Genomic DNA, 26,595 nt, shown 5'->3' on the forward strand with positions numbered 1-26,595 from the left:
TCGGGGGTTTAAGTGGAGAGAAAATGTTTTGAGAATGATGTACAAATGCGCTTTACACAATTGATGTGTGTATGGATTGCGTTAACAGTTGTATGAGCCCCTAATAAAATGTTAAAAAAAAAAGTTAAAAAAAAGGAGGCAAAGACTAATAAAAAAAAAGAAAAGAAAGGTAAAGGAGTAGGATTGAGTTAATGAAAAACAGAACTGGCAATATTAAAGACACATCTCTCAATATTAATCTACCAGAGTAACAACCAGATAAAGGAAAACAACAATGTGGGAGCCAGGCCACAACCGGAAGGGTCCTAAGGGAGTTGTGTAATTGAAGGGAAGAAATAAAGAGACAGACAAATGTTTTTAGGTGCTCATCTCTTCCATGTAGCCAGGGCCAAGTGGGAGAGAGAGTGAATGTATTCTTCCACCAACTTATATAATCTCGGGGCATGGAAGCTACTCCTCACCCCAACCACAGACACCTACATATGTAACAAAGTGGGCAGTATCTTTTTTAAAAAAAATAATTTTATTGGGGGCTCATACAACTCATCACAATCCATACATACATCCATTTTATTAAACACATTTGTACATGTGTTGCCATCATCATTCTCAAAACATTTTCTACTTGAGCCTTTGGCTTCAGCTCATCCCCCCCCCCTCTTTCTCTCCCCCTTGATAATTCATACATTATTTTTTTCATGTCTTAAATTGCCCGATGTCTCCCTTCACCCACTTTTCTGTTATCTGTCCCCCAGGGAGGGGGCTATATGTATATCACTGTGATTGGTCCCCCCTCTCTACCCCACCTACCGCTTACCCTCCTGGTATTGCTACTCTCATTGGTCCTGAGGAGTTTATCTGTCCTGGATTCCCTGTGTTTCCAGCTCTTAGCTGTACCAGCGTACATCCTCTGTTCTAGCCGGATTTGTAAGGTAGAATTGGAGTCATGATAGTGGGGGGCGGGGGTAGGAAGCATTAAAGAAGTTGTATGTTTCATTGGTACTATACTGCACCCTGACTGATTTGTCTCCTCCCCGTGACCCTTCTGTAAGGGGATGTCCAGTTGCCTACAGATGGGCTTTGGGTCTCCACTCTGCACTCCCCCTCATTCACAATGATATGATTTTTTGTTCTTTGATGACTGATACCTGATCCTATGGACACTTTTCATGATCACACAGGCTGGTGTGTTTCTTCCATGTGGGCTTTGTTGCTTCTGAGCTAGATGGCCGCTTGTTTATCTTCAAGCCTTTAAGACCCCAGATGCTGTATCTTTTGATAGCTGGACACCATCAGCTTTCTTCACCACATTTGCTTATCCACCAGCTTTGTCTTCAGCCAGTGTGTCAGGGAAGGTGAGCATGATAGAATGCGTTTAATAGAACAAAGTGTTCTTGCAGATGGGCAGTATCTTCACCTGAATTCCTTGCGGGAGTAACCTAACACCAGTGCTGAGGACAGGTAGAGGGCAGTGGCTGTCCCCTGGGCAGGGATAACAATAGCAATATGTCTGCTCCAATAAATAAAGTGAGTGGCCAGATAGTAACTAGCCATGTGCTTGTTAGAGGTATCATTAACGTAGCACTATAACGGGAGGAAATTGTGGGGATAATTTTTAATTCGGAAAATGTGACTGGAGCTCCTCCAACTCACAAATGTGAAGGCCTTCCTCCACCCAGAATCCTGGCCTCCCAGGCTTCTTTAATCATGAGCATAGAGAATTTGTCCATATACATTCTTTTCCTGGTCCTCAGTTTACCACAAACAATAAGAAAACATAAAGGCAGTCTACAAATTATTTGAACACCATCAAGATCAGAATTCCAGAACAGTAAGAGAGTAAAAAAAGCACAGAGAAAATTATTTAAAATATGTTGGAAGAAAACTTTCCTGATATCATGAAAGATGAGAAATTAACATTTGAGAAATACAACAAACCCCACATAGGATACACTTCAAAGGAAATCAAGACATATCATAATCAATTTATCCAAAACCATACAAAGAGAATCCTGAAAGTAGCTCAGGAAGAATGAAAACTTACCTACAAAGGAATACCAGTAAGGCTAAACTCTGAATTTTTAACACAAACCATGCAAGCAAGGAGATGACATATCTAACTCTGAAAGAAAATCCTTGATAAGAATTACATATTTAGCAACTTTGTTTCTCAAATATGACAGTAAAATTAGAACATTTCTCAACAAACAGAAATGAAAGAGAATTGTAAAAATCAGACCAACCTTACAAGAAACACAACAGGAAGTTCTTCAGACTGAGTGCTAACAACAGTCATAACAGTCATGTTTGTTTTGGTAGGCCATGCATGACTCCTCTATTTGGTATAGTCCAATGTCTTTCTTTCAATTGTGGTGTTAACCTACTGGAATTTATTTAAAATGGGTTCTTGTAATTCTCTATTGAATGGCTGTACAATTTCCATTTAAATTCTGTCTAGCATGGCTTTTTAATATAATTCTATACCAGTGCTAATCATAGAAAAGAAACTGGTTTAAGAGCTGGGATGTCTATTTCTGAATAGCAGCTTCTATACTAAGAATATTCATTTGTTGTTGTTAGGTGCCATCGAGTCGGATCTGACACATAGTGACCATGTGCAACAGAACAAAATTGTCCAGTCCTGTGCCCTCCTCAAAATGTTCTTATGTTTGAGCCTATTGAGATAGCCACTGTATCAATCCATCTTGTCAAAGTCTTCCTTTCTTTCGCTGCTCCTCTTTACCAAGCATGATGTCCTTCTGCTAGTCTCTCCTGACACATCCAAAGCACTTGAGGAAATCTCACCGTCTTTGCCTCTAAGGAGCATCCTAGCTGTATTTCCAAGGCAGATTTGTTTATTATATATTCATTATGGCTTAGAAATAACCAAAGGTTGAAGTTTCTCTCCTTTTACCAGATAAGAATATATTCTCAAAATAATTCAGAAAATTATCTGGTGGTCTATAAAATAAAAATATATTCTCTCAAAATAATTTGGAAAATTATCTGGTGGTCTATGTTTTCAAATAAACGATTTCCTTTTTGCTCCCCCCTTACACTTCCTTCTTAATCACCTACATTATCAGAACCATTTGAATCCTAGAATATAGGGATTTGTCCAAGAAGTCGTTCTTTTGAGGCTAAGATGCCTTGAAGCAAATCAATTTAATTCTATTAATATTTACTACTTTAGACTAAAAATAATTTGTGTATACTGTAATAAGTTTGAAAGTCATATAACATGCAAATGTGATTTTAAATGTGATTTTGTTCTACTTTAATAGTTAATAAATTATAATAGACTTAAATTTCTAAGTATCATGTTTAAGATGTTTCAAATGTTAAATAGTTCTCTGCTCTTCTGTTTTGCATGGTTATATTCTTTGGACATATGGAGATCTTACTCATTACAACAAAGTCTTATATTTCCCCTAATGTGGAGACTACTCAAAAGAGCTGTATATATAGCCAGTAGATTATAATGCCTAAATCTAATTTGGTATATTTTTATTAATTTGATTAAATAATATTTGTTAAATAATATAGCTAGCATTTCAAATAGTGGAGATTATGTTAACTCACTGTGGTAAATGTTAGAATATATGAAAAAAGAAAAATGAGAACTATGCCAAGTACCAAAAGCCAGGATTCTAACATAACATGTTTTCCTGAACTTTCTATTTAGAATTTCCCTTATTCCAAATACTTTCATGTTGGGGCCATGTTAGGATCAAAATGTAGGTCATTATAAAAATCAAGCAACCTTCCAGCAATTAGCATCCCATATGTAATGCATTCCACAAGCAAAGAACGGGCGCTGTCCACCACCAGTGCAGGCAGTAAGATGTGCACTATCTGTAGAGAATTTAAAAACAATAAAACCTACAAAGTCTACCTTTTATTAGGAGCAATGCTAAACGATGACCATGATAAAATACTCCTTACTGTGGAGCAGAGGATCCCACCACCCCACCCTTCATACATTTGAGATACCATTCTCACCTTTACTTTAAAATATATAGAGAATGTGCTGTCAGTACAAAGGCAGACAGCCTACTGCCTATTGTAATTTTATATGTAAGAATATGTAATATATTTAATCTACTGGAATTGAAAAAATTATGTCTACCAGTGACTTTCTACTTGAATTTTCAGATATCAGTGGCATCAATGCTTTAAAAAGTGACAAATGTGCCCAAGAAAATAACTTAAAGAGGAAATCATGTCCTTGACTAGCATGTAGAAGATTGAGGCTCTACTGTCACAGGGTTGTGGGAGCATAAACGGATAAAGAAAATGGGAGATAAGAATCTCCTCTTCCCTCAACAGATCTTTGTGCCTACAGATCTTCCGTGGTGTGAACATCTGGTAGCAAGGTGGTTCTAGTACATACATATTTTTCCACACAACATAGTTTCTAAGTGAAATCTACTGCATCATCAGTACTTTAGTGGACATCTTAAGGACCTGTCAAAGGTAAGTTTTAGTTTGTGCTAACTACAGAACTGAACCTCTAGTAAGATTTGACTCCATTTTGATTCATTTTAAGACTTAAAATAAGACTTATTCTTTTTTCTTAAAAGACACCCATTCTCAAACATGCTTACATTTATTGACCTCACTCATAGCCGTTGAGTCAATTCTGACCCATAGTGACCCTATAGGATAGTGTAGAACTGTTCCTGTGGACTTCCAAGACTGGAACTATATAGTAGAAAGTCTCATCTTTCACCCCTGGAGCAGTTGGTAGCTTTGAACTGCTGGTTTTGCGTCTAGTACTCCAATATATAACCACTAAGCTAACAGAGCTCCTTTTATTGACCTGGACTTAGATAAACAAGGCCATGGCTAGTGGCAATAGTTTATTAAACTGTGTATTTTTGCTGACTCTGTGGATCCTGAGTTATTAAAGGCATGAAAAACTGAGGAAACCTAAAAAATACATTAACAAAAGATAAGCTAAAGCAGAAAAGTACATTATTGATATTCTCTTCACCTATGAGTCCCATATGTATAGAATTTGCTGTTATCTTTAGGGAGCTATTTACAGATTTTTTTTTCCCTTTCATATGCTAACAGGTGGAGAGGAGAGACGTGCTGTTGGGTCAGCTCACAATGGCCTCATGTACAAGGCTTCCTGGGCCTACCCCTTCAAAACCATTACTATAGCCAAGCTCATTGTCGCAGCCACTGTCTATCTTGTTGAGAGTCCTCCTTTTTTTCTTTGACCCTGTACTTTACTAAGCATGGTGTCTCTTTACAGGGACTAGTCTCTCCTGATAATATGTCCAAAGAACATGAGTTAAAGTCTTGCCATCTTTGCTTCTAAGGAGCCTTCTGGCTATACTTCTAAGACAGATTTGTTTGTTCTTCTGGCAGTCCATGCTATAGTCAATATTCTTTGCCAACACCATATTTCAAAGGCATCGATTCTTTGGTCTCCCTGAATCTTCATTTAGCCTCACATACATGTGAGACAATGGAAAATAACATGTCTTGGGTCAGGCACACCTTGGTCCTCAAGGTGTTGTTTTTGCTTTTTAACATTTAAAGGAATTGTTCTGCAGACTTTCCCAATGCAATATGTCATTTGGCTGATTAATGACTGCTTCCATGGGCATTGCTTGTGTATTAAAATAATATACAACTCCAATATTTTCTACATTTACCATGATATTGCTTATTGGACCAATTGTAAGGATTTTTGTTTCTGTTGAGGAGTAATCCATACTGAAGACTGTAGTCTTTGATCTTTATTGAGCAAATGCTTCAAGTCCTCTTCACATTCAGAAAGGTAGTCTCATCTGCATATCCCACTTTTTAATGAGTGTTCCTGCAATCCTGATGCCAAATTATTCTTCATGCAGCCTAGCTCCTTAGATTATTTTGTCAACATACATATTGAATAAATAAGAAGAAAGGCTATAACCCTGATTGTTTTGTTAGTGAATTGGCTTTTGGTTAATGTATTTATCCTCTCAGTAAAAGGTAAAACAATTCTTTGCCAATTTCTTGGGCAAACAGGATTCCAGTGTTGATATACATTATTATATATTTTCTAACAATGCATAACAGATTACTTCATACTGAAAATATTCTACAATTAGGAACCTGATTAACATGTGTATTTATTAATAATTGCTGTACTTTGTTGAAGGCATAGGCCTTTTGCCATGAGACATATATGTGTGTGTGTGTACACACATAAACCCAATGTTGAAAGAGGAAGAATAGCTGAAAACCAGAATCTGAATTCAAATAGTTCCCTTTAAAAATTTTTCAAGTTTTCAAATTAGTTGTTTTAGACTAAAAGTGTTGCAAGTGTTATAAGCTGTAGTTCAGTTCCAAAGTATGTCCATAGTTTAAATCAATTTAAACCATAATTAGAATGAATTTTAGTCACATGCTTAATAGAAAGAAAACTCTTCATCAATTTTGAAGTTTATTTATTTGTTTTTCCATAGACTGGGTTTTAGCAGCGAGGCCCAGGGAGCCCTACACGCCAGATGATATAAACTACTGTCTAGAAGCTGTAAGTTTTTGAGCACATGATGACAGTTTGGGTCCTACATGAGATAGGGCCCATAGCAATCGAGGAAAGGGCAAAAGAAAAAAAATTAGATAATAAAATAAGTCGAAGTGAGTACTCTTGAGTAGGCATCCATTGATCACAGTGGTTTTGCTGCTCCTACACACAAACATTAGTTTAAAAAACTCAGCTTAGGCTTACAAGTGAAAGTGTGGAAAAATAACCAAGTAATACCTCAGTTTTGAAGGTCATTATGGTCGGATATCACCTGTGATTGAAAAATATGAAGAAAAAGTACAAGCTATATTTAGTAAATATCTCGATGTTTAGTTCTTAATTGCAAATTGGGATGCACATTATATAACGAAATTTAAACAACAAAATTCTTTAAGAAAAATTTTAGTAAAAACTCCACTACATATTAAAGCCCTATAGTAGTCTGACCTGCCTGTTTGTTTATGAGCCACAGTGACTTTAGCAGGTTGTAGAGGAAAATCTCAAGTTTTAACCTGTCAAATTATTAGCTAAATATCTTCCAGCTAGATTTTTAAGCTCCAAGCTGCACATAACCAAATCATGTCACAATTAAAGTTCTGTCCTTGAACTGTTAGTGTTCTAATTATCTGTCTTCCATAAATTGTATCCATTGCTTTCCATTTCAGTAGTGTAATAGCGCAGGAGAGATGAAAACGTATTTTCATAATATTAGCAAACACTATTAATGAAAAACAATTCTTAAAAAAAGGCTGGCACCAGGTTTAAGAAGTCAAGACTAATCATACAACTTCTGTGGGCTCTGAGGAACTTCAATTGACCTCAAAACAGATGCACACGCTGCCACACTCTAACACAGTCAGAAGTTAACACTTAAAAAAAAAAAGGAAAAATATTAGAGAATATGTAAAAGTGGCATGATGGGGGCATATGATCACTACTAGCATCAACCTTTCAAACCTTTTTACCAATTCTGACACCAACCATCCCCACCCATGGCATTCTCTACTTCTCTGCTGGGTTTGATAATTCATCGAATGGCTACACCAAACTCACAGACTTTACTCACCATTGTGGGTTTATTAGAAAAATTATCACGTTGCAATTCAAGACTTGGGAAGACTCAGAAAATTCTAGAGTTCAGTGGTCAGGACAGTTCATTGGTTAGGCTCACAGGCAGACCTCTCCTTGTCTTCTAAAGCTTTGAGGGCCTTTTCAGCCTCTGCTCTGCTTGGGCAAGTGCTACAAAGCTCTTTAACTCCACCAATTGCTTAGATGCACCGCTCCACCAGCTCGTCTCCTGCCTAAAGGCACTCGGCTTTTTCACCTTATGAGCCAGGAAGCCCATTGTACCATCTCCTACTGCCCTTATTTCTCTGTTGCTGCCTCTTACTGTCTCCAGCTCTATAGCAGTCTTCTGAGTCCAGGAGGTTCTCAGGGCAGGATCCAAAGGACACACTTCCTCCTAGCTCATCTTTCTTGGTGATAGTGAGGTCTCCCATTTCTGCCTCTGGATGGCTCATTTTAAGCCTAGAACGATAGCCAAACTGACCAATCCCCTTGCTAGGTTTCCATGTAACTAATTTCTCTCAGCCCTCACAAAGGTGCCATGAACCTAATTTGCCTTATTAGCAAGTTGTTCAATCCTCTTGGTAGGCCACAAGCGCCTTATTTGCATAGTTCCACCCAGTCATCTGGCAGGAATTTCAAGAGCATACATAAAAACAGAAAAGTGATCCATCTCACCACAATACCAATAATATGGTTATTCTATTATAACCGCAGACTAACAGTAATATGATTATTCTAATAGGCTATAATATAAAAATAAGTTCTTATGGTATATAACAATATATGTCTGATGGGTTTTTCTACTCTAAGCAGTTTTGTTTTTTAAGTATGCCTAGAAAAAATGTAAGCAAACTTATGTGAAAATATTTAGGTATTACTTCTGGAAAGTGTTCCTTTGGTTATTACGGAAATATCAATTAAAACTTCTCAAATATACTATAGAAGACAAATGCCTCTAGAGTATGCAAAAGGACTAGAGATGCTTTCCTTCCCGTCTTTCTTTTACCTGAGGGAAGAACTAGCGAGCTTCAGCTTTAATTTTTTAACAAATTAGGAAAAGGAGTATTTTACTTATCCGCTAAGTTAAAAGTTCTGTTCCTAAATGGCTAAGTTTGGGAGTCACTTGTTTTCCTAGCGACTTCAAGGGAATCAGCAGTCACTGATCCGACCCCAGCTCCGAGGCCAGAACGCCGCAGGGAGAGTTCCGAGGCAGAAATCTGACGGAGCTCTTTGCGACACAGCTTTACAGGAGTCACTCCATGAAGCTGCCCCACACTTCCCACTGGTGGAATTTGTGGTGACTGTTTATGAGATTTTGTAAATGGATTTTCATCCATTTCTGTTTTATCTTCATTGCTTAATAAATGCCCACTAGTGGGTGCTAGAGAGTTATACATTTGAGGTAATTCTGCGCCCTCTTCACAAAGCTTGGGAGGATTTGATTGGGTCCTTAAATTGCTTGCAGAGCTATCTATTTCTCTTTCTTTTCTACTTGAATTCATATTTTCAGTTCCAGGTTCCAATTTTAATTCTTCTAAAAGCATGCTTGCTTCTGGATTCAGGGACCCATCCCCCGCACCATGATCTAAAAAATAACACATAAAACCCACAAAAAAATTAGTAATTATTTCTTCAGAATTAGCGATTTTAATCATAATACCCTAACATAACTTGATTATCACTTAAGATAAGTAATGTCTTTTATCTGCTCTTGTTAAATAATTTTAAGAAGAATTATGACTATAAATTATTCTAATAGAATTATCAATATGGATTATTCTAATTTTACTTATGGGCATCATGCCTATGAATAATTCAGAACTTTTCATTCTTGGCCAAAGTTGAAAACCAGTCTTCTAGTACTCCCTGGAGACAAAGGGCTTGCCTTTGTTTGCCCACCTGCCCTGGGCTTGCCACTGGTGAATCACATTCCAAATGCTTGCCTAGTAAAACCAGTGTTGGAGGGTGTTAGCTCTGCCCTTGTCTCCAGGGACTCTTCTGAGACTTGGCAGTATATGGATGGAAATCTGGCCATTGGTGGCAGTTGTAGCATGCTAAGTTTCTCCTGTCCCAATTTACGCTGGGTATATGCCCTCAAAATTGAGAGACCCCTCTCATGGAATAAGTGATTAATAAGTTTTCAAAGCTTGAGGTGCTCAGGTAATAGAATCACTTAAATATCAATGGCCTAAACTTGCTGACATGAAAAGCTACATAGGTACTAAGATGAGCCATATCCTTAGTCAACTTGCAGTCCTGCAAAGACTGCAAAATTTAAAACAGATTGCAAATTGGTGGACAGTCATATTTTGCTTGGTTTATATGTTACAATTTGACTCTAAATTTTAAATTGAAAGGTTTCACATGGAAAAAATAGTTGAGAAAATTTAGAAAAATTCTTTGAACCAAGATACTAGAACACATTTCTACATGGGAACCAGCAGCTAGATCAGCATGGTTTCCCTCTGACCTCTCGGATCCCTGGCGGCACTGTTAAATAGGCCGTGGCCCATTACCTACCAGCCCTGAAATTCAAACCCTCCAGCTGCTCCACAGGATCTGTTCCCTTCTAGATTTACAGCCTCACAAACCCTATCTAGGGCCACTAGGAATCAGAATAAGCTTAATGGCAGTGAGTTAATTGGAGCTTAAAACAACGATTCTAGTTAATTCTAAAAAAAAATCCGAACTACCAAATGGCATAGATCCTCAGGTGAAACTAGAGCATATAGTCACTAAGTTGGCACACAGACTGCTGCATTGTAACCTGGACACTTAAAAAAAAATCCTGATGCCAAGGCCTAATGTCTTGGGGGGGGGCGGGGGAGCCAGGCATCTTGCTCTGTAAAGTACAGATATGAAAACAGGACTATTTGGAAAGGCTTTATCATCCATGGTGTACATGAGCCCACTAAGGTCTTTTCTCTCTTCCAGGGTTCTCTGTGGAAGTCAAACATAACTATGCTGGAGACCTCTGCCTGTATGCTCCAGCAGATTATGAAATTTCTTCTTTGTCATGGTGAAAGGTACTTGGGCCTGAGCTCTTCTTCCTCATTTTCTCTCAGATAATTGAAGCTGCTTTCATGAAGGGACCAATATTAAGAATTCCCAGCTAATTAATTGTAGAATTTTAATCTAAAACTAAATTACATTCTATATCATTTAATAATTAAGGTGTCATGCATAGAGGTTCAAGATCTCTTTTTGATATTTATATTAAATATGTGCACCAGCTTCACACGTGTCTATGCATGTATATATATTTATGCTGTTGCACCAGCAAAAAGTGCCAGGCTGTTCTTGGCATCCTGTTTGAGGATGAACATGACGGGTTCCAGTTTTCCAGGGCTTCACAATCCAGAAGGTATGAAGGAGGCTAACAGTCTGAGAACCTGTGATAGGTACTACAAACAAATGTAGAAAGGGCCCAAGCACCTAAGGAGGAAGAAATCTCTGGAGTAATTCATAAAGGGGGAAAAGAGTTTGCCTGGTAGGAGAAGAAAAGGAGGCTCAGAAGACCAAAGATACATCTTCTACAAAGGTGTGAGACAGTTTAAAAGTACCAGTCTCCAGATGTCACTACACATAGGAAAAGTGGAGGGTGAAGTTAAGAAGTAGCTAGGAGACCAGGTAAAAATATGGAAAGGTAATATGGTTTAATGGGCAAAGAACACCACTGATTCTGAGTCTATAGATTTAGATTCTACTCCTGCTCTGCCTCTAATTAACTAAATTCATAGTGCAGATTAGTCTCTGGACCTTCAGTTGGTAATCTTTAAAATGAGAAAAACTCTTCATCATTTAAAGGATTATAAAGGTATTTTCAGCTATGAGAGTATTATGTTCTTTACATAAATATTATATTTATGTTGGCATCTTTTATCCTGAGTCAGATTTTAAACTAATTATGAACCTTAATCATTTTATATTACTAGTCTATTATTTAGAAAGAAAATCTAAGAGTTCTACTAGTGTAAAAGTCCTAGATCTGAACTACTAGATGCTACTCTGACTTGTTTTCTTTAAATAATGGGAGTCACAACAACAAATGGCACAAAAAATTGTAGAAAGATTGCTCTTCCTAAGGCCATTCAAAAGCAATTGAAATATTAAGAAACCTAAAAAAGTTGGAGTGCAAACTAGCAAAAGCATAAGTTGTTTTCTAATGTTAATTAGGTCAATGAAACCAATGTTTAAGTCTAAATCACAGCACAGACAGGTTAGTAAGAGTCATGCACGTGCTTTTTAGTGATAATGGGGGAACGATTATGAGATCCCAATATAACAGTGATATATAGTTTATAACACCTTTAAACAAATTTGAACCCTAATTATTGCTTACGAGTTGCCCTGCTCTCTAGGAAGGCAATCTGATAATATTTTTAAAAGTCATAGACCAGAACCATTACATTTTATTCTGGCTTACATGTCTTAAATAGGAAACAGCCAAGAAAATGTTGGGGATTACGTCTTAATCTGTTATTATTGCATATATTTTAAAAGCTGCATAAATATTTTAGAAGAACATGTGTACATTTAAAATTAAATATTACATAACATTTAAAATTCAATCAGTCAACAGATATCTGTCTATCATGTGCCAGGCCCTGTGCTGAGTGATTTCACTTATATTGTTTCATTTTCTTCCCAAACCTTCCTGGTAGATGGTACTGTGTTTCCTTATTTTACAGCTAAAAGGAGAGACTAGAAGCAGATAAATTGGGCTCCTGGCCAAACATTTAATAAAAGAAGTTGGAATTCTAACTCGGTCTGACTCTAGTAACTTCATGTATAGTTTTATGTTTATATAAATTGATAATAGGTATAGAGTTTTAAATACTTAACTAAGAAGGCAGACTACAGGTCAGTACTAACTGATTTTATTTCTACAAAAATATGTTAGAGGACAGACAGTTGCACCACAACAAAGACATGACCGAGAAGTGACCAAGTAAAAATATTTCTGCTGTTTGAAAAAGCTAAAATATTTTTTTTAAATGAAAACAAGCCTGGTAGGAGTCAGTGAAATGATTAAACAATAACAACAACTGAACAAATAACCACGATCATTACATATTAAATTATGACAGTTAATTATGTATATAAGATACTGCAGAAGACTCAGAATTTGATGTATTTAAATATTATAATCCCAACAAACCTTGCTTAATGTCATTATGTATATTAGAGTAGCATTTTAAGATTTTTTAAAAATCCTTTTATTGGGATTCATACAACACTTTATTTTTTCCGTACAGCTCTTATCACAATCCATCCGTCCATTGTGTCAAGCACATGTGTACATTTGTTGCCATCACCATTTTCAAAACATTTTCTTTCTACTTGAGCCCTTAGTATCAGCTGCTCTCCCCTCACACACACACCCTTAAGATATTTTTAACTGTATAACCTAACCCTTAAGATATTTTAACACCAAAATGAATTATGCTAAAATGTTAATGGTTGTGGGTAGGCTTATGATTGACTTTTTTCTGTGCTTTTTTTTTTTCCCTCAAATTTTTCTATAATGACAATACTATTACTTTTTATAGCCCCAAATAAAAGTATATATAGGTAAAATAGAAAATTAGCTGAAAGAATATCTTCAACAAAAATCTGTACCTAGTATAGAGGGTACAATAGGTTGGTAGGTCAGACAGGTGTTTTCATCATTGTACACATATCTCCAAGATCCACTAACTTTGCTTAGTCTTAGCTTTTTATGTTTGTGTCATTAAAGAGCACAACCAGAACTCTGGTTTCTTAAACCTGTATACTACACCATACTGTCCTTATAGAAATATTAAGCAGACTTTAGTAGCATCAACATGGGCCATTTAAAGCTAGATATCTCAAATGTTTAAAGGGATTAAAAAAAAACAACTATTCCTATCTTACACTGGTCTCTGTTTCCTATTTAATACCTTTCAATTGTTTACACTGCCAAGTTGGAAATCAGAAAACTTAGTCTGTCAAGATTTGTATGTATCACCTCTCTCTCTGAAGGCAACTCACCCCCAGCAGTTACTATATTGGATGTAATTCATACATCATATAATTTGATAGTTTAATCACATCAAGAAGAGTTGTGCAATCATCACCAGTTTTAGAACATTTTCCTCATTCTTGCACTTGTTATTAGCTCCCCATTTCCCACCAACCTCCCCTGCCATACGCTACCCATAAGGAACCGTTAAATCCAGGTTACTGTCTCTATAGACTTACCTATCCTGAATTTTGAAGACAACTTTTATTTTGAAATACTGAACCAGGAGTCAGTAGACAAGGGATTATAGAACATACTTTATTTACTGTTCTATCTATGCATCACTTCCACTCTCAGTTTCATTTCCCTCTTCTAAAACTGATGATAACAGATACTAGCCTACCCGGAGGTTTGAGGGTCAAATGAAACTATTTGTAAAAATATATGTGAATTATAAATATCACAATTATAAGGTAGCCTTAAAATTACTTTTCTAAAATATCCCTGAGTGTAAAATTTTAATACTTTGCTAATTCTGCTTTTAAGTATATATTTAGATTATATCTTTTGATTGCGCATTTATTTAATTTTTCACTGGTATCTTTACAGTTTCTGTACCAAACAATTTTCTTTACAGGTATAGAATATATGTTCCTGAAATAAACAAAAACCAAAAAACATGTGTTCCTAAATGGTTACAAATAAATAACATGTAATAGAATTAAATAAACAATATTTTAATTACTAAAAAATACTCTTCAAAGTAAAGCTATGTTTTTTTTTACATTATTGATTCCTGGTTGCGGGGAGGGAGATGAGCCAGTCAGGGTACAGAATAGCAGCGATGAAACATATAACTTTCCTCTAGTTCTTTAATGTTTCCTTCCCCCCACTATCATGACCCCAATTCTACATTACAAACCCTACTAGACCACAGCATACACACGGGTACAGATAAGAACTGGAAACACAGGGAATCCAGGACAGATAAACCCCTCACGACCAATAATGAGAGTAGCGACACCAGGATGGTAAGGGAAAGGTGAGGGCAGAAAGGGGGAACCTACCACAATATCTATAACCCCCTTCCTGGGGGGTGGACAACAGAAAAGTGGGTGAAGGGAGGCATCGGTCAGTGTTAAGACATGAAAAAATAATTTATAAATTATTAAGGGTTCAGGAAGGAAGGAGGATGGGGGAGGGAGGGGGGAAAAGATGAGCAGATACCAAGGGCTCAAGTAGAAAGAAAATGTTTTGAAAATAATGATGGCAACAAATGTACAAATGTGCTTGACACATGGATGTATGTATGGATTGTGTTAAGAGTTGTATGAGCCCCCAATAAAATGATTAAAATATATATATTGATTCCTATTTGCCTGGTCTACAGAGAGTATATTTTAATCTTAACAGTATTTTATTCTCAGGGCACTTTTTGCTGTGTTTTATCATTTCATTCAGGAAAATGTAGAAAATTCCATTAACTTTTAATTCCATTTTCCCACAAATTTTTAGAAGTCCTCTTGTCCATAAGAAACCCAGGTGGTATATAGTATGTTCCACACCGAGCTACTGATCCCTCGGTAAGCGGTTCATACCTGCCTGCTAGTCTCCGATTTGAAGCTCAGAAACCTGAGTCGCTGAGAGGGTTGCTGTAGGTTGGAATCAGCTGGATGGCAGTGAGTTTGGTTTGGGGAGTTTTTTAGCTTTTGTACAGATAATATTATTTTGTCCTTGCTTGTATTATTCTCTATTTATTTTGCATCTTTTTGTTGTTGTGAGAATCCAAAGGCTTAATTTATAGTATTGAAATGATTGTGTTTATCTATTCTAAAGGCTCGTTAAGAATTAAGGGAGTTAACAAATACAAAAGTCCCTGGTGTAGGAGGGTGATGTGGTGTGTGGGGATGGTGATGGCAGTCAGTAAATGACTATTTCCTTCACACATAAACATACTATCCAGTCAGTTCTCATGTGGCTTTGATATACAATGAGAAAAAAAACCCAACAGTCAATTCTAGCTCATAAGGACCCTATAGAACAGAGTTGAACTGCTCTAGAGCAGCAGTTCTCAACCAGTGGGTTGCAACCCTTTTGGGGGTTGAACGACCCTTTCACAGGGGTCGCCTGATACATAACAGTAGCGAAATTATAGTTATGAAGTAGCAACTAAAATAATTTTATGGTTGGGGGGGTCACCACAACATGAGGAACTGTATTAAAGGGTAGCAGCATTAGGAAGATTGAGAACCACTGCTCTAGAGGGTTTCCAAGCTGTACCTTTTTACAGGCACAGACTGCTACATCTTTCTCCCATAGAGCTCCTTCATATATGTACTTAAGACTACCCGGTAACTAGTTGCCTTCAAGCTGATTCTGGTTCATGTGCTTCAAAGTAGAGCTCCAAGGAGGGTCCTTTTTAATGGCTGTCACCTTTGGGAAGAAAACTGCCAGGTCTTTCTTCCAAAGCGCCTCGCCAAGAATTCCAACCACTAACATTTCCGTTAACAGTCTAGTGCTTAATTAATTGTGCTACCCAGGGCCTGCTATACTAGGCAGCTATTTTTGTTTACCGTCGAACCCAAAGATAAGTAATAACTCAGTTGGAGTAGGTACACTGTGGATCAGGCATGCCTCCCCTCCATTCTAGCAGCAACAAGTGTCTTACATTCTGATGGTGCCAGTTGTCGTTGAATTGCTCCCCCCAGCAGTTCCTTAAGATTCTTCTTAAGATCCCTGCTAGTTTTCTTATAGAAATAAAGATCTTTCTCCAGCTGCTGAATCTTATCTTCATAGGTTTTAAAGGTCTCCACAATGCCTTCCCCATCTGATTCTATAAAACAGAAATTCACATTGAAATTAACTTTTAACTACATCCCTGAAAGTTATGATTGAACACTGCATCCAGATTATTTTTAGAGTCAGAAGTATGTTACACTTATCTGCTATTTGAATGGATTTGTTTGTAGCTCAAATTTGCCGTTTTCAACCACCAAAATCTTTTAAAAGATTGAAACCTGTCTCCTTCCCCACCCTTTCCTCTTAACAACCAACACATGTCTGTGATACATAAGCACTTTCTGTAGTAGCCCCTAACTAAAGTTATCATTGGAGAACAGAAGTAAGGAGTTTTCTATTTAAAATATTCACATAGTTGGAATTCTGTCCATCTGTTGCATATATATTAGGAACTGTAGCTATATGGAAAGCTGTGAACCTAAGGTTTATAGGCCCAAGAAATACATAGCTCAAAACCAAGCAAAATCCAAAAACATGTGAAAAAGAGCTTAGAAATATAAGGATGTTCACCCCGACACTCTTCTCAATAGCTAAAAGACAGAAACAACTTAAATGTCTTTCAGGAGATGAATGGATAAACAAACTGTGGTGCATACATAAAATGGAGTACTACTCAGTAGGAGAAGTGAAATCCTGATACATGCTATAGTGTGACTGGAGCTTGAAGACATTATGCTGAGTGAGTGATCACAACAGGAAAATACTGTATGATCTCACTCACATAAAAAGACAAGAAAAGGGAACTGTATAAGGACTAAAGTTTCATTAATGGTTACCAAGGGCAGGAAGGAGAGGGAAAAGTGATGGGAAAATCACACTGATTCAGGGTAGGGTTGCTCAGCAAATTATTGTAACTGCTGTCGATAAATTGTGTACCTGTAGCAACAACAAAAATACAGCTGCTGAGGCCGCTTAAGGATAACCAAGCACCTCATGGGATTTATTCCTTGGTTCCTGGTTTCATAGGACATCGCAGCTAATTGGCCTAATAACATGTTTAGTACTTCTGTTCTACATCCTAGTTCATTACATAGTGCCTGGGATCTTAAAAGCTTGCAAAAGGCTGTCCAAGGCACAACCTGGAGCAACAGACAAAGGAGGGTGAATAGGAAGAAGAAATGTAAAGTGTGGATAACTGACTCCATGAGCAACTGCTTCCTGTGCAGTGAGACCAGAATTGGATGGCACCTGACCACTATTGTTGAATACTTTTATCAAAGTTTCAATAAAATACTCCTGCTCAAAAGGGAGAAAATGAAGAAGGGAATTTTAAATGCTCATGGATTTTAGACTTTCTGAAGTAATAGAGGGTAGATGAACACTTGAAACTATTGCCCTGACATAATATTTAAACCTTAAACTAAATATATCCCCTGAAGTCCTCTTAAAAATCAAATCATAGTTTAGCTTAACTAGTTTTAAAAAAAACACCACAAACCCACTCTTTTAAGAATTATCTATATGGGTTCAAATTGACTATAGCAACTTGAAAGATGAGACAGGAACCTTAAGGGGCAGAGGGGCTATGCTAACCAAGGAGTGACAGTGGTTGCACAACGCAAAGAATCCACTTGATGTCACTAAGTTGGACATGTAGGAACAGTTGAATTGGTGTATGATTTGTTTTGCTTTGTATCCTCAATTTATAAATAAATAAAATTTAGAAAAAATGTTAGTAAATTATAAAGGAAAACCATGCAAATTAAAGGAAAATGAAGTGCAAAGTAAATTTTTAGTTTATGCTACAATATAACTTTCAAGTTTCTAATTATTTATGAATGTCTAAAACTCTCCCCACTGCATATTTATAAAATAGTACTACTGGTTTATAATTTTGTATTTTTTCATTTTGAATACACTTATATTGTTTTTTAAAACACTTAAAATTACACTGAAAATAAAAATCCTTATAAAGTATATTATATAAAACAACTTAACTATATCTCCTACATCTCATTAGAATTAGAAAATTCATAAATTGTTACTATGTAGCTATTATTACTGTAGCATTATTAATGAAAAACCTGTATAACTATAGAAATTAATACTTTTAAGTTTTAAAAAAATATCTTATTTAACTATGGCATGAGCTCTTGTGGGACAATGCCAGTCAGTTTTAAAATATTTAAAGTAAGGGAAAACTATAATAAGGAGAGTATATTGAAATGCAATGATAAAGTCATAGAAAACCATCAAGGAAATTCTGTCAATTGGCTGCTGATTAACTAGTTGTAGATATAAACACATTGCCTCAACACAAAAATGTATTTTCCAGTTTTGGCTTATTCATGTTGCTTTTTCCAGGCCGCTTTGAACCCATATGTAACATGGATTGCAGCAGTAATGGTGTACCTGGTATATCTTGTTGTCTTGGCAACAGCTCATATACTGGCTGTGTGTCCAGGTAACGTGATTGTTGAGATAGTAGCTCTCTTTCTGCATCAGAGTTGATGGATTAACAACTGTGTAATGATAACAGTGGGTGCCCAGCAACCGTAGGCTAATTATGACCTAATATAACCTAGCATAAATTCAAAAGCAACTAAAAATGATAACAAGAACAACAATGTAGGAATCTGATGGAACCTAATGCTTTGATCTTGTGAATGAAAAACAAATACCACAGTACTATATCTGTAGGAGACGGAAAATTTCTAATGGGAGCTGAAAAGTTAAAAAAAAAAAATTACCATATTAAAAAAATCCCCACCATATTCCCATTTTCTGTTGAGAACAAGAACAGAAACAAAGAGTTGCAGCAGTTTCTATGTGTATACCTGGGGCAAGCAGAAGGGATAGTACTTAGAGCATACATGTGCCCTGCATGAGAGTCAACTATACCAAAGCATGGTAACCAAAACATAAAGCAAAATGAAGAATTAAGTATTTATACAGGTTGGGACTTTTTATGATCAAATTCTGTTCTGTCTTCCTTCCTCAATGCTCAGCTTACCCATTACATTTCCCTGACCAAAAATAGGAGTTACCTTTAAAATGATGTAACAGCAACTGCATCTTTTGCTCATGCTCCTTTTGCTGGAGGGTCAGTCTCCGGTCACACTGCAATTTCAGATGCTCAAGTGCAGATTCCAGCTCACGAACTGCATTATCCTGTTCCAGAACTTTCACTTTTATTTCTTCATTCTCCAACTGTAGTTTCCGTTTAGCTTCTCGCAAATTAACCACCTAGCAAATACATTTTTAACCTTTTAAAATACCTCGTAAATAACCTAATAGTTGACTATGTACAAAAAGATGAACTTTCTCAATCACCACGGTATCAGTGATTTCTGCAAATGTATTTGGTCACCAGGCAAATGCTCTGTAACATACCAACAAACAACAAATTGGTTGGGATTCGAAATAATGATACATGAAATATAATACATTTATAATGTTAAGCGGGCCCATCACCATAGGGTGAGGCACTAAGGGCATGCAGCAGAGCAGCTGGGGAAGCAGACTGATGAAAACCCCAGGGAATACCAAAAATAGAGTGTGGAGACACTCTTTGGAGAGAGTGTGGCACTCCATCAAACTCGCTGGCAAACACTCATAAAGGCCAACAAACAGACCTTGAACTATTTATATGCTTCTCCGTTTTTGTCAGTGGCTTTTCGTTATTGTTATTTTGTGTTTGTTTTTTGCTGTTGCTGTTATTGTTTTGTTGGTTTGAATTCCTTTGTTGTGTTATTTGGCTTTGCCTGTTTTTTGCACTTGTCTGCATGTCTAGATAAGATAGGCGGGATAAATAATATCGGAGATGAAAAGAATGGGACCAATGGTTGGGGGTGGTGGTGTGGAGACAAGAGAAGGGGAGGTGGGAGAAAGGAAATGGGTGGGGTGGGGTGGACCAACCCAGGGACAAGGGAACAAGTGATCCAAAATCAGTGGCAAGGAGGGTGTAAGAGGCCTGGCAGGGATTGATCAAGCGCAACGTAACCAAGAGGAATTACTGGAGCCCAAATGAAGGCAGAGCATGATAGTGGGACAAGAGGAAAGTAAAAGGAAATGGAGGAAAGAACTAAGAGGCAAAGGGTATTTATAAAGATCTAATTATAGGCATGTAGTACATATGTAAATATATTTATATATAAGGATGGGGAAATAGATCTATGTGCATTATATAGGTTTAGTATTAAGGTCATAGATGGACATTGGGCCTCCACTCAAGTACACCCTCAATGCAAGAACATTGTTCTATTAAACTGGCATTCCATGATGCTCACCTTCCCTACACGATCACTGACGACAAAGCAGATGCATAAGCAAATGTGGTAAAGAAAGATGATGGTGCCCAGCTATCAAAAGATATAGCGTCTGGGGTCTTAAAGGCTTGAAGGTAAACAAGAGGCCATCTAGCTGAGAAGCAACAAAACCATATGGAAGCACACCAGCCTGTGTGATCACGAGGTGTCGAAGGGATCAGGTATCAGGCATTAAAGAACAAAAAATCATATCATTAAGAATGAGGGACAGTGCAGAGTGGGGACCCAAAGTCATCTGTAGACAACTGGACATCCCCTTACAGAAGGGTCATGGGGAGGAAAAGAGACAGTCAGGAAGCAGTGTAGCAACAATGAAATATACAACTTTCCTCTAGTAATGAAATGCTTCCTCCCCCTGACTATCATGATTCCAATTCTACCTTATAAATCCGGCTAGGCCAGAGGATGTACACTAGTACAGATAGGAACTGGAAACACAGGGAATCCAGGATAAATGATCCCTTCAGGACCAGTGCTGAGAGTGGCCATACCCAGAGGGTGGAGAAAAGGTGGGGTAGAAAGGGGGAACGATAACAAGGATCTACATATAACCCCTCCCTGGGGGACGGACAACAGAAAAGTGGGTGAAGGGATACGGACAGTGTAAGACATGACAAAATAATAATTTATAAATTATAATTACTTATAAATTATCAAGGGCTCATGAGGGAGGAGGGTAGCAGGGAAGGTGGGGAAAAATGAGGAGCTGATACCGAGGGCTCAAGAGAGCAAATGTTTTGAGAATGATGATGGCAACAAATGTACAAATGTGCTTGACACAATGGATATATGTATGGATTATAATAAGTTACATGAACTCCCAATAAAATGATTTTTAATGGCATTTTTAATATACTGTCCTAACAACTACCCCTTTAGTAGACATTTTATATTTTTATGATTGTACAAAAGAGGAAATAAGAAACTAAAGACTATAATAACATCTTTGGACATGTTGCCAGGAAAGACTACTCCCTGGAGAAGGAAAAAGAGGAAGACCTTCCACAAACTAGATTGACACAGTGGCTGCACTGATGGGCTCAAACGTAAGGACAGTTGTGAGGATGGCACAGGACGGGGCACGATTTCACTCTGTTGTACACAGGGTTGCTATGAGTCAGAACTGACTCAATGGCACCTAACAACATACAATTCTTAGTTTTAAACCCAAAATGGATGTTATAAATAAGTGATAGAATATTCCTAGCTATAAACACAAAATTCAATTTCAGATTATGTCTTTAGCTCACTGGGTTCTTCTCTGCACTTATATAAATTGAAAATACAAAAGAGAATGTCTTGTGTCACAGACGACACTAATAATGTAATGACCTTAAAGTATTCATTTTAACAAGGGATTCTTGGGTTCAAAGAATCCATTGAGCTTGGCTTAAATACCCTCTTGCTTTGTGAGCACCAACCACAGACTTATGCTCTATCAGTACTGAGAACAGTCCTCCACTGTTTTCTGCCATTCAAATAACCAGTCAAGGTATTTGTTTCATCAGTAGTAGTAGCCTCAATTACTAGTGCCCATGGTCATCTGAGAGGAGGGCGCTACCTAACATTTCCACTAATGTTTTCATCATCACTTTTCTTATGTAACAACATTAGAACTTTATCTTTAAACCACCATTTTATTTTGCACAGGTTATCTGGTGTTCCTTTAAATTGAATATATTTTTTAGGAGAGGAGTTGCCTAGTCATTAACTCTAAATATCGTAAGAGAAAATAAATGAAAGATTAATAGATTTCCTAATGCCATAATACATCTCTGAATTAGTTGTCAAATTGGCACGCAATAACCTTTTTTCATTGATATTAAACACATTTGGGTTAATGCTAATATCTTTTACTATCTTTGGAGTGGAGGTGCCACTTCGTGTCCATTTTAACGCATGGGGTTGTGATGAGTGAAGGAAAAAGAACCCAAACCTGGAATGCCCTTTGAGTGTCATGTACGCTAACTCAGCACACTCACCGCCATCCTGTCAATTCCAACTGCCCCTGTGGGCCCACGACTTTAAACTATGGTTAGGAGTAGACAGCCTCACCTTTCTCCCTCAGAACAATGGGTGTGTTCAAACCACTGCCTTGCAGCTCAATGTGCAACCAGCTACGCCACCAGACCTTCTTAAGGATGTTAACTAGCAACAGCCAAATCAAGAACACATCTTATTTATGCGACCTGGGAATATAATTTAAATTATTTGTTTTGAAAAAATATTTTTGGAAGTTCTTTTGAAAACTTCCAACCTGAGGAACCCCGTAAAAACCAGGTTAATGAAAATAGAACAACCAGAACAGAAATAATGTTCACACAATATATCCCAAATTATTGGATAGGAAGCTAAACTGCTTACGTGAACCTTCATCAGAATAACAGATGTCATTTAAAATAAAAGAGAACACCACAAATCTGGGTGTGCATATCACAAAATTTTCCAATGACAAATATTCAACAATGTAAAGAGAATTTATGCTTAAGTTTATAGTCATACCATCAAACCTTTGTGTTTTCAATTTCCTTAAGCAAAATTTGAGCTATAAAACATCTTGAACTCTCTCTATAAGAAAATATGCTCTCTATCCAACACAAACCTTATTGAAATATCTGAAAAGAACAGCTCTGATCTCAACAGGATTCAGGCAAATTAGTTTTTCCAAGACATTTGCTTCACTATGAGAAAGGTGTTGAAACGAAGCTCTAAGTGAGTTCTGCCGACTCTGGATACTTTCATTCTTATATTCAATCGCAGCTTCCAAAGCTTCAATTCCTTCTTCAAGTTGGAAAAGATTATGTTCTTCCTAGATATAATACAATAGAAATCACTCATAGCTTAGATTCTCATACGCAGATCTCATTAGTGCTATTTAAGTTTAATGGACATTACCTTTCTCTTCCCTACTCATCTTAACATGTTTATTCACAAATGCATCGGGTGTGAATGTGTTTGTGTATAGCAAAGAGGGATCCTTACAGTATAATGGAAGCATAATGGAAGAAACCAAATCCGTGATGGATTATGAAATGCACCAAAGTCACATAGCAAATGCTGAACACACCTTATTCCAGGACTACTACCAAAACAGTTTTAACTCATGTTTAGCAACCTTGTCATATATCTCCTTTATATACCTCCTAAGTTCATATTTTATGTTAGTATTTCCATTAGTGATATGTAGAGATGATCCCCACAACCCTATCTCTAGTGTTGAGGACACCTACCAACTAGAAGAGAAAGACTAGATTAAGAAAAGAGATTAAAACTAGTAATCAGAAGAGAGGCTCTGGGGAGGAAACACTAGTGTGGCATAATTTTTAAAAGTGAGTAGTGATGGACATGGTTTCTTTGAAATGTTATTATAGGAAAATATACACATTCAAAATAGTGGAAGCCTAACTTATTTTTTTATATACCTGAAGAGATTTCCTTAGTGGTAAGAAAAATCTGAGAAATCTCTGTCATAGAAAAGCTAGTACATTTTCATTTATCTAAATAACATAGTATTGGGAGAAATCTAAATAACTAGTAAGAAGTTATGTATGCCCAACTTGGTCACATAACTTCAAAGTTAAAATGTTTCTGTATATCTATATAAAAAAATTTTGAGGCCACCTAGATTTTTAAGTTCCTTGAGGAACTTAACCATTATTCATTACCTTTTTGCTTAGCAAAGTACATATAACAGCGTTTGAACTCAGTAAATGTCTGTTGAATAAATTAATGGAGAAGAATATTTGTATATATAAAAAAAGAATATTTGTATATATGCTTAATTACATGATCCAACTATTTTTCTTCACTCATACACCCAACAAACCAAAGGAAAATAATGTTAATATTTTTGATCCACCTAAAAAATTGATGGACTTCTAGAGCTCTTTTTCTGGACATTCAAGGAAAAGGTATGTGGGAGCTTCAATAAATACTTATTTTAAAAGGCACATTATAAAAGCTCCTCAAAAAGCCATTTAATAATTTTTTAAAAGTTCAACAGTTATTCCATTTCTCTGTGCAATCATTTAACCATTAAGATGTTGATGACTTGATACTCTGCAAAGAAAAAAAATCCTGAAAAGTTCTCAGGTGAATGAATAAGAGGAACCACAAAATCAGAAGGAATTCTAAAATATTTGTGTACATTGTGATCATGGTTTGGAAATGGTGTGGGGTTTTATACACTGCTGAGAAGAATTTAGTATTAACTTACTTCCTATAGGGACCTAAATTAAGCAAGTACCGAGGAATTTATTATAAGTTACCGTGACATTGAGTCCTGGCCATAGTCCATTCCATTAAGGCTACAGCATAAAGTGTTTGTGATTCTCTCTATCCAGCAATAAAAGTGTAGGCTGACAGAAAGAAGTGTTGAGTGGCCATGTGGAGCACTCAAAGGATGAGAAATTTGCCACAGCACAAACCGAGAGCTGGTTATAAGAGCTGGTTATGTGGCCTTTACTACAGAGCATTGCTTTTCAATACTAATGTGTACTGATGATCTTGTTCAAATCTAATTTCTGATTCAGCAGGTCTGGGTAAGGCTTGAGACTACAATTCTCACAAGCAGCCAGGTGATTCGCACAATGCCATTGCTGCTGGACCAAAGGACCATGCTGTGAGTAACAAGGAACGAAAACAGTGAGTGCAAACTTTTGGACCAGACATCCTTATGACTAAAAAACAAACCGTTTTTGAAAAGTATTCGATTTATATGTATATAGTCCTCTTTCTTTATAAATTTTATATATACTCTCATAAAACAATTCAAATGTTAAAAGATGGACTAAATATGAATAAATATGAGTTCTTATATTTTCATTTTGTAACCCACTGCTCTGTATTACTAGAAAAACAGAGTTCAAGTCTCTCTTAAATCTTAGTTTCTAGATCTTAGAGAAAAGGAGAGGATTTGCCTATGGTAAATTATTGTTCAGAAAACTAGAAAAATGGTCTGAAATCTTGTATATGCCTCATAAGGTAATGCAATTTGGAAACTATTAACTTATTTTAGAAAGAAATTAATTCAAAGCAAGTTTAAAGAAATCAAAACAGCCAAATGTTCCTGTTAGATTGATGTCACCTTAGAATCTCATGTTCCTAATTATCTATTATTGGCAGATATTTATTACTATTGAGGAATAGTAATATTGGCTTTCCGCTACTTGTTCGTCAGTACTGTGGTGTCTTGCATATTGCTAGGACACAAATGTCATCCTGGTCACCCAAGAGTGGGCAGGTTTTCACAGAGCACCGAGATTAAGGCAGATGAGGAAGCAGGATCGGCCATGTACATAAAATTGAAAAAAATTGGGGGATGGGGGCTGGAAAAAAAAAGAAAAAAGCCGGCCGGAGAAAACATCATGGATAGCAGTAAAACACTGTCTGATATGATACCATAAGATGAGCCCCTCAGGTAGGAAGGCATTCAAAATATGACTGGGAAAGAGCCGGCCTTAATGTCATGGAGGGAGTAACACTTACAGGGTCTTCATCTGCTTATTTGGCAGAACTCATAATGAACACAGACAGTTGCAAATGTCCACCAATAATCAGCACATGGATGTACATGGCATGAATCAAGGAAAAATTAAAATTCAGCAAACATTAAGAACACCTAAAATCAATATCCTAAGCATTAGTGAACTGACATATTTTGGCCATTTTGAATCAGATGATCATATGGTCTACTCTGTCAGGAATGACAAAATGAAGAGAAATGGTGTCATGTTCATCATCATAAAGAACATTTCAGATCTATATTGAAGCATAGCTGCCTGTAACACACTAATATCCATACACCTACAAGAAAGACCAGTTAATACAGCTGTTATTCAAATTTACCATTAATCATTAATGCCAAAGATGAAAAAATTAAGGATTTTTACCAACTTCCACAATCTGAAATTGATCAAACATGATCAATGCTCTAGAAATTACTAGTG

The 26,595-nt window shown here is 36.7% G+C and overlaps 1 protein-coding gene across 3 annotated transcripts in view; it reads right to left on the bottom strand.

Moving 5' to 3' along the window:
- Positions 1-6,429: 6,429 nt before the first annotated feature.
- The window catches only part of KIF27 (kinesin family member 27), a 104,424-nt gene continuing 84,258 nt past the window's right edge, over positions 6,430-26,595 (bottom strand). For 2 of the 3 annotated variants that reach the window (XM_045298629.1, XM_045298627.1), the window contains 4 exons: positions 23,250-23,456; positions 19,367-19,565; positions 16,249-16,413; positions 6,430-9,179 (listed from right to left, as the gene is read on the bottom strand). In XM_045298629.1, the coding sequence (XP_045154564.1) occupies positions 8,701-9,179; positions 16,249-16,413; positions 19,367-19,565; positions 23,250-23,456 (1,050 nt within the window). In that variant the 3' untranslated portion in view covers positions 6,430-8,700. The remainder of the gene's footprint in view (positions 9,180-16,248; positions 16,414-19,366; positions 19,566-23,249; positions 23,457-26,595) is intronic. The other variant, XM_045298628.1, reaches the window with a different exon arrangement.

Source organism: Echinops telfairi, unplaced genomic scaffold (assembly GCF_000313985.2).
Source record: "Echinops telfairi isolate 266 unplaced genomic scaffold, ASM31398v2 ScPeMD7_7429;HRSCAF=8467, whole genome shotgun sequence".
NCBI classification, from domain to species: Eukaryota; Metazoa; Chordata; class Mammalia; order Afrosoricida; family Tenrecidae; genus Echinops; species Echinops telfairi.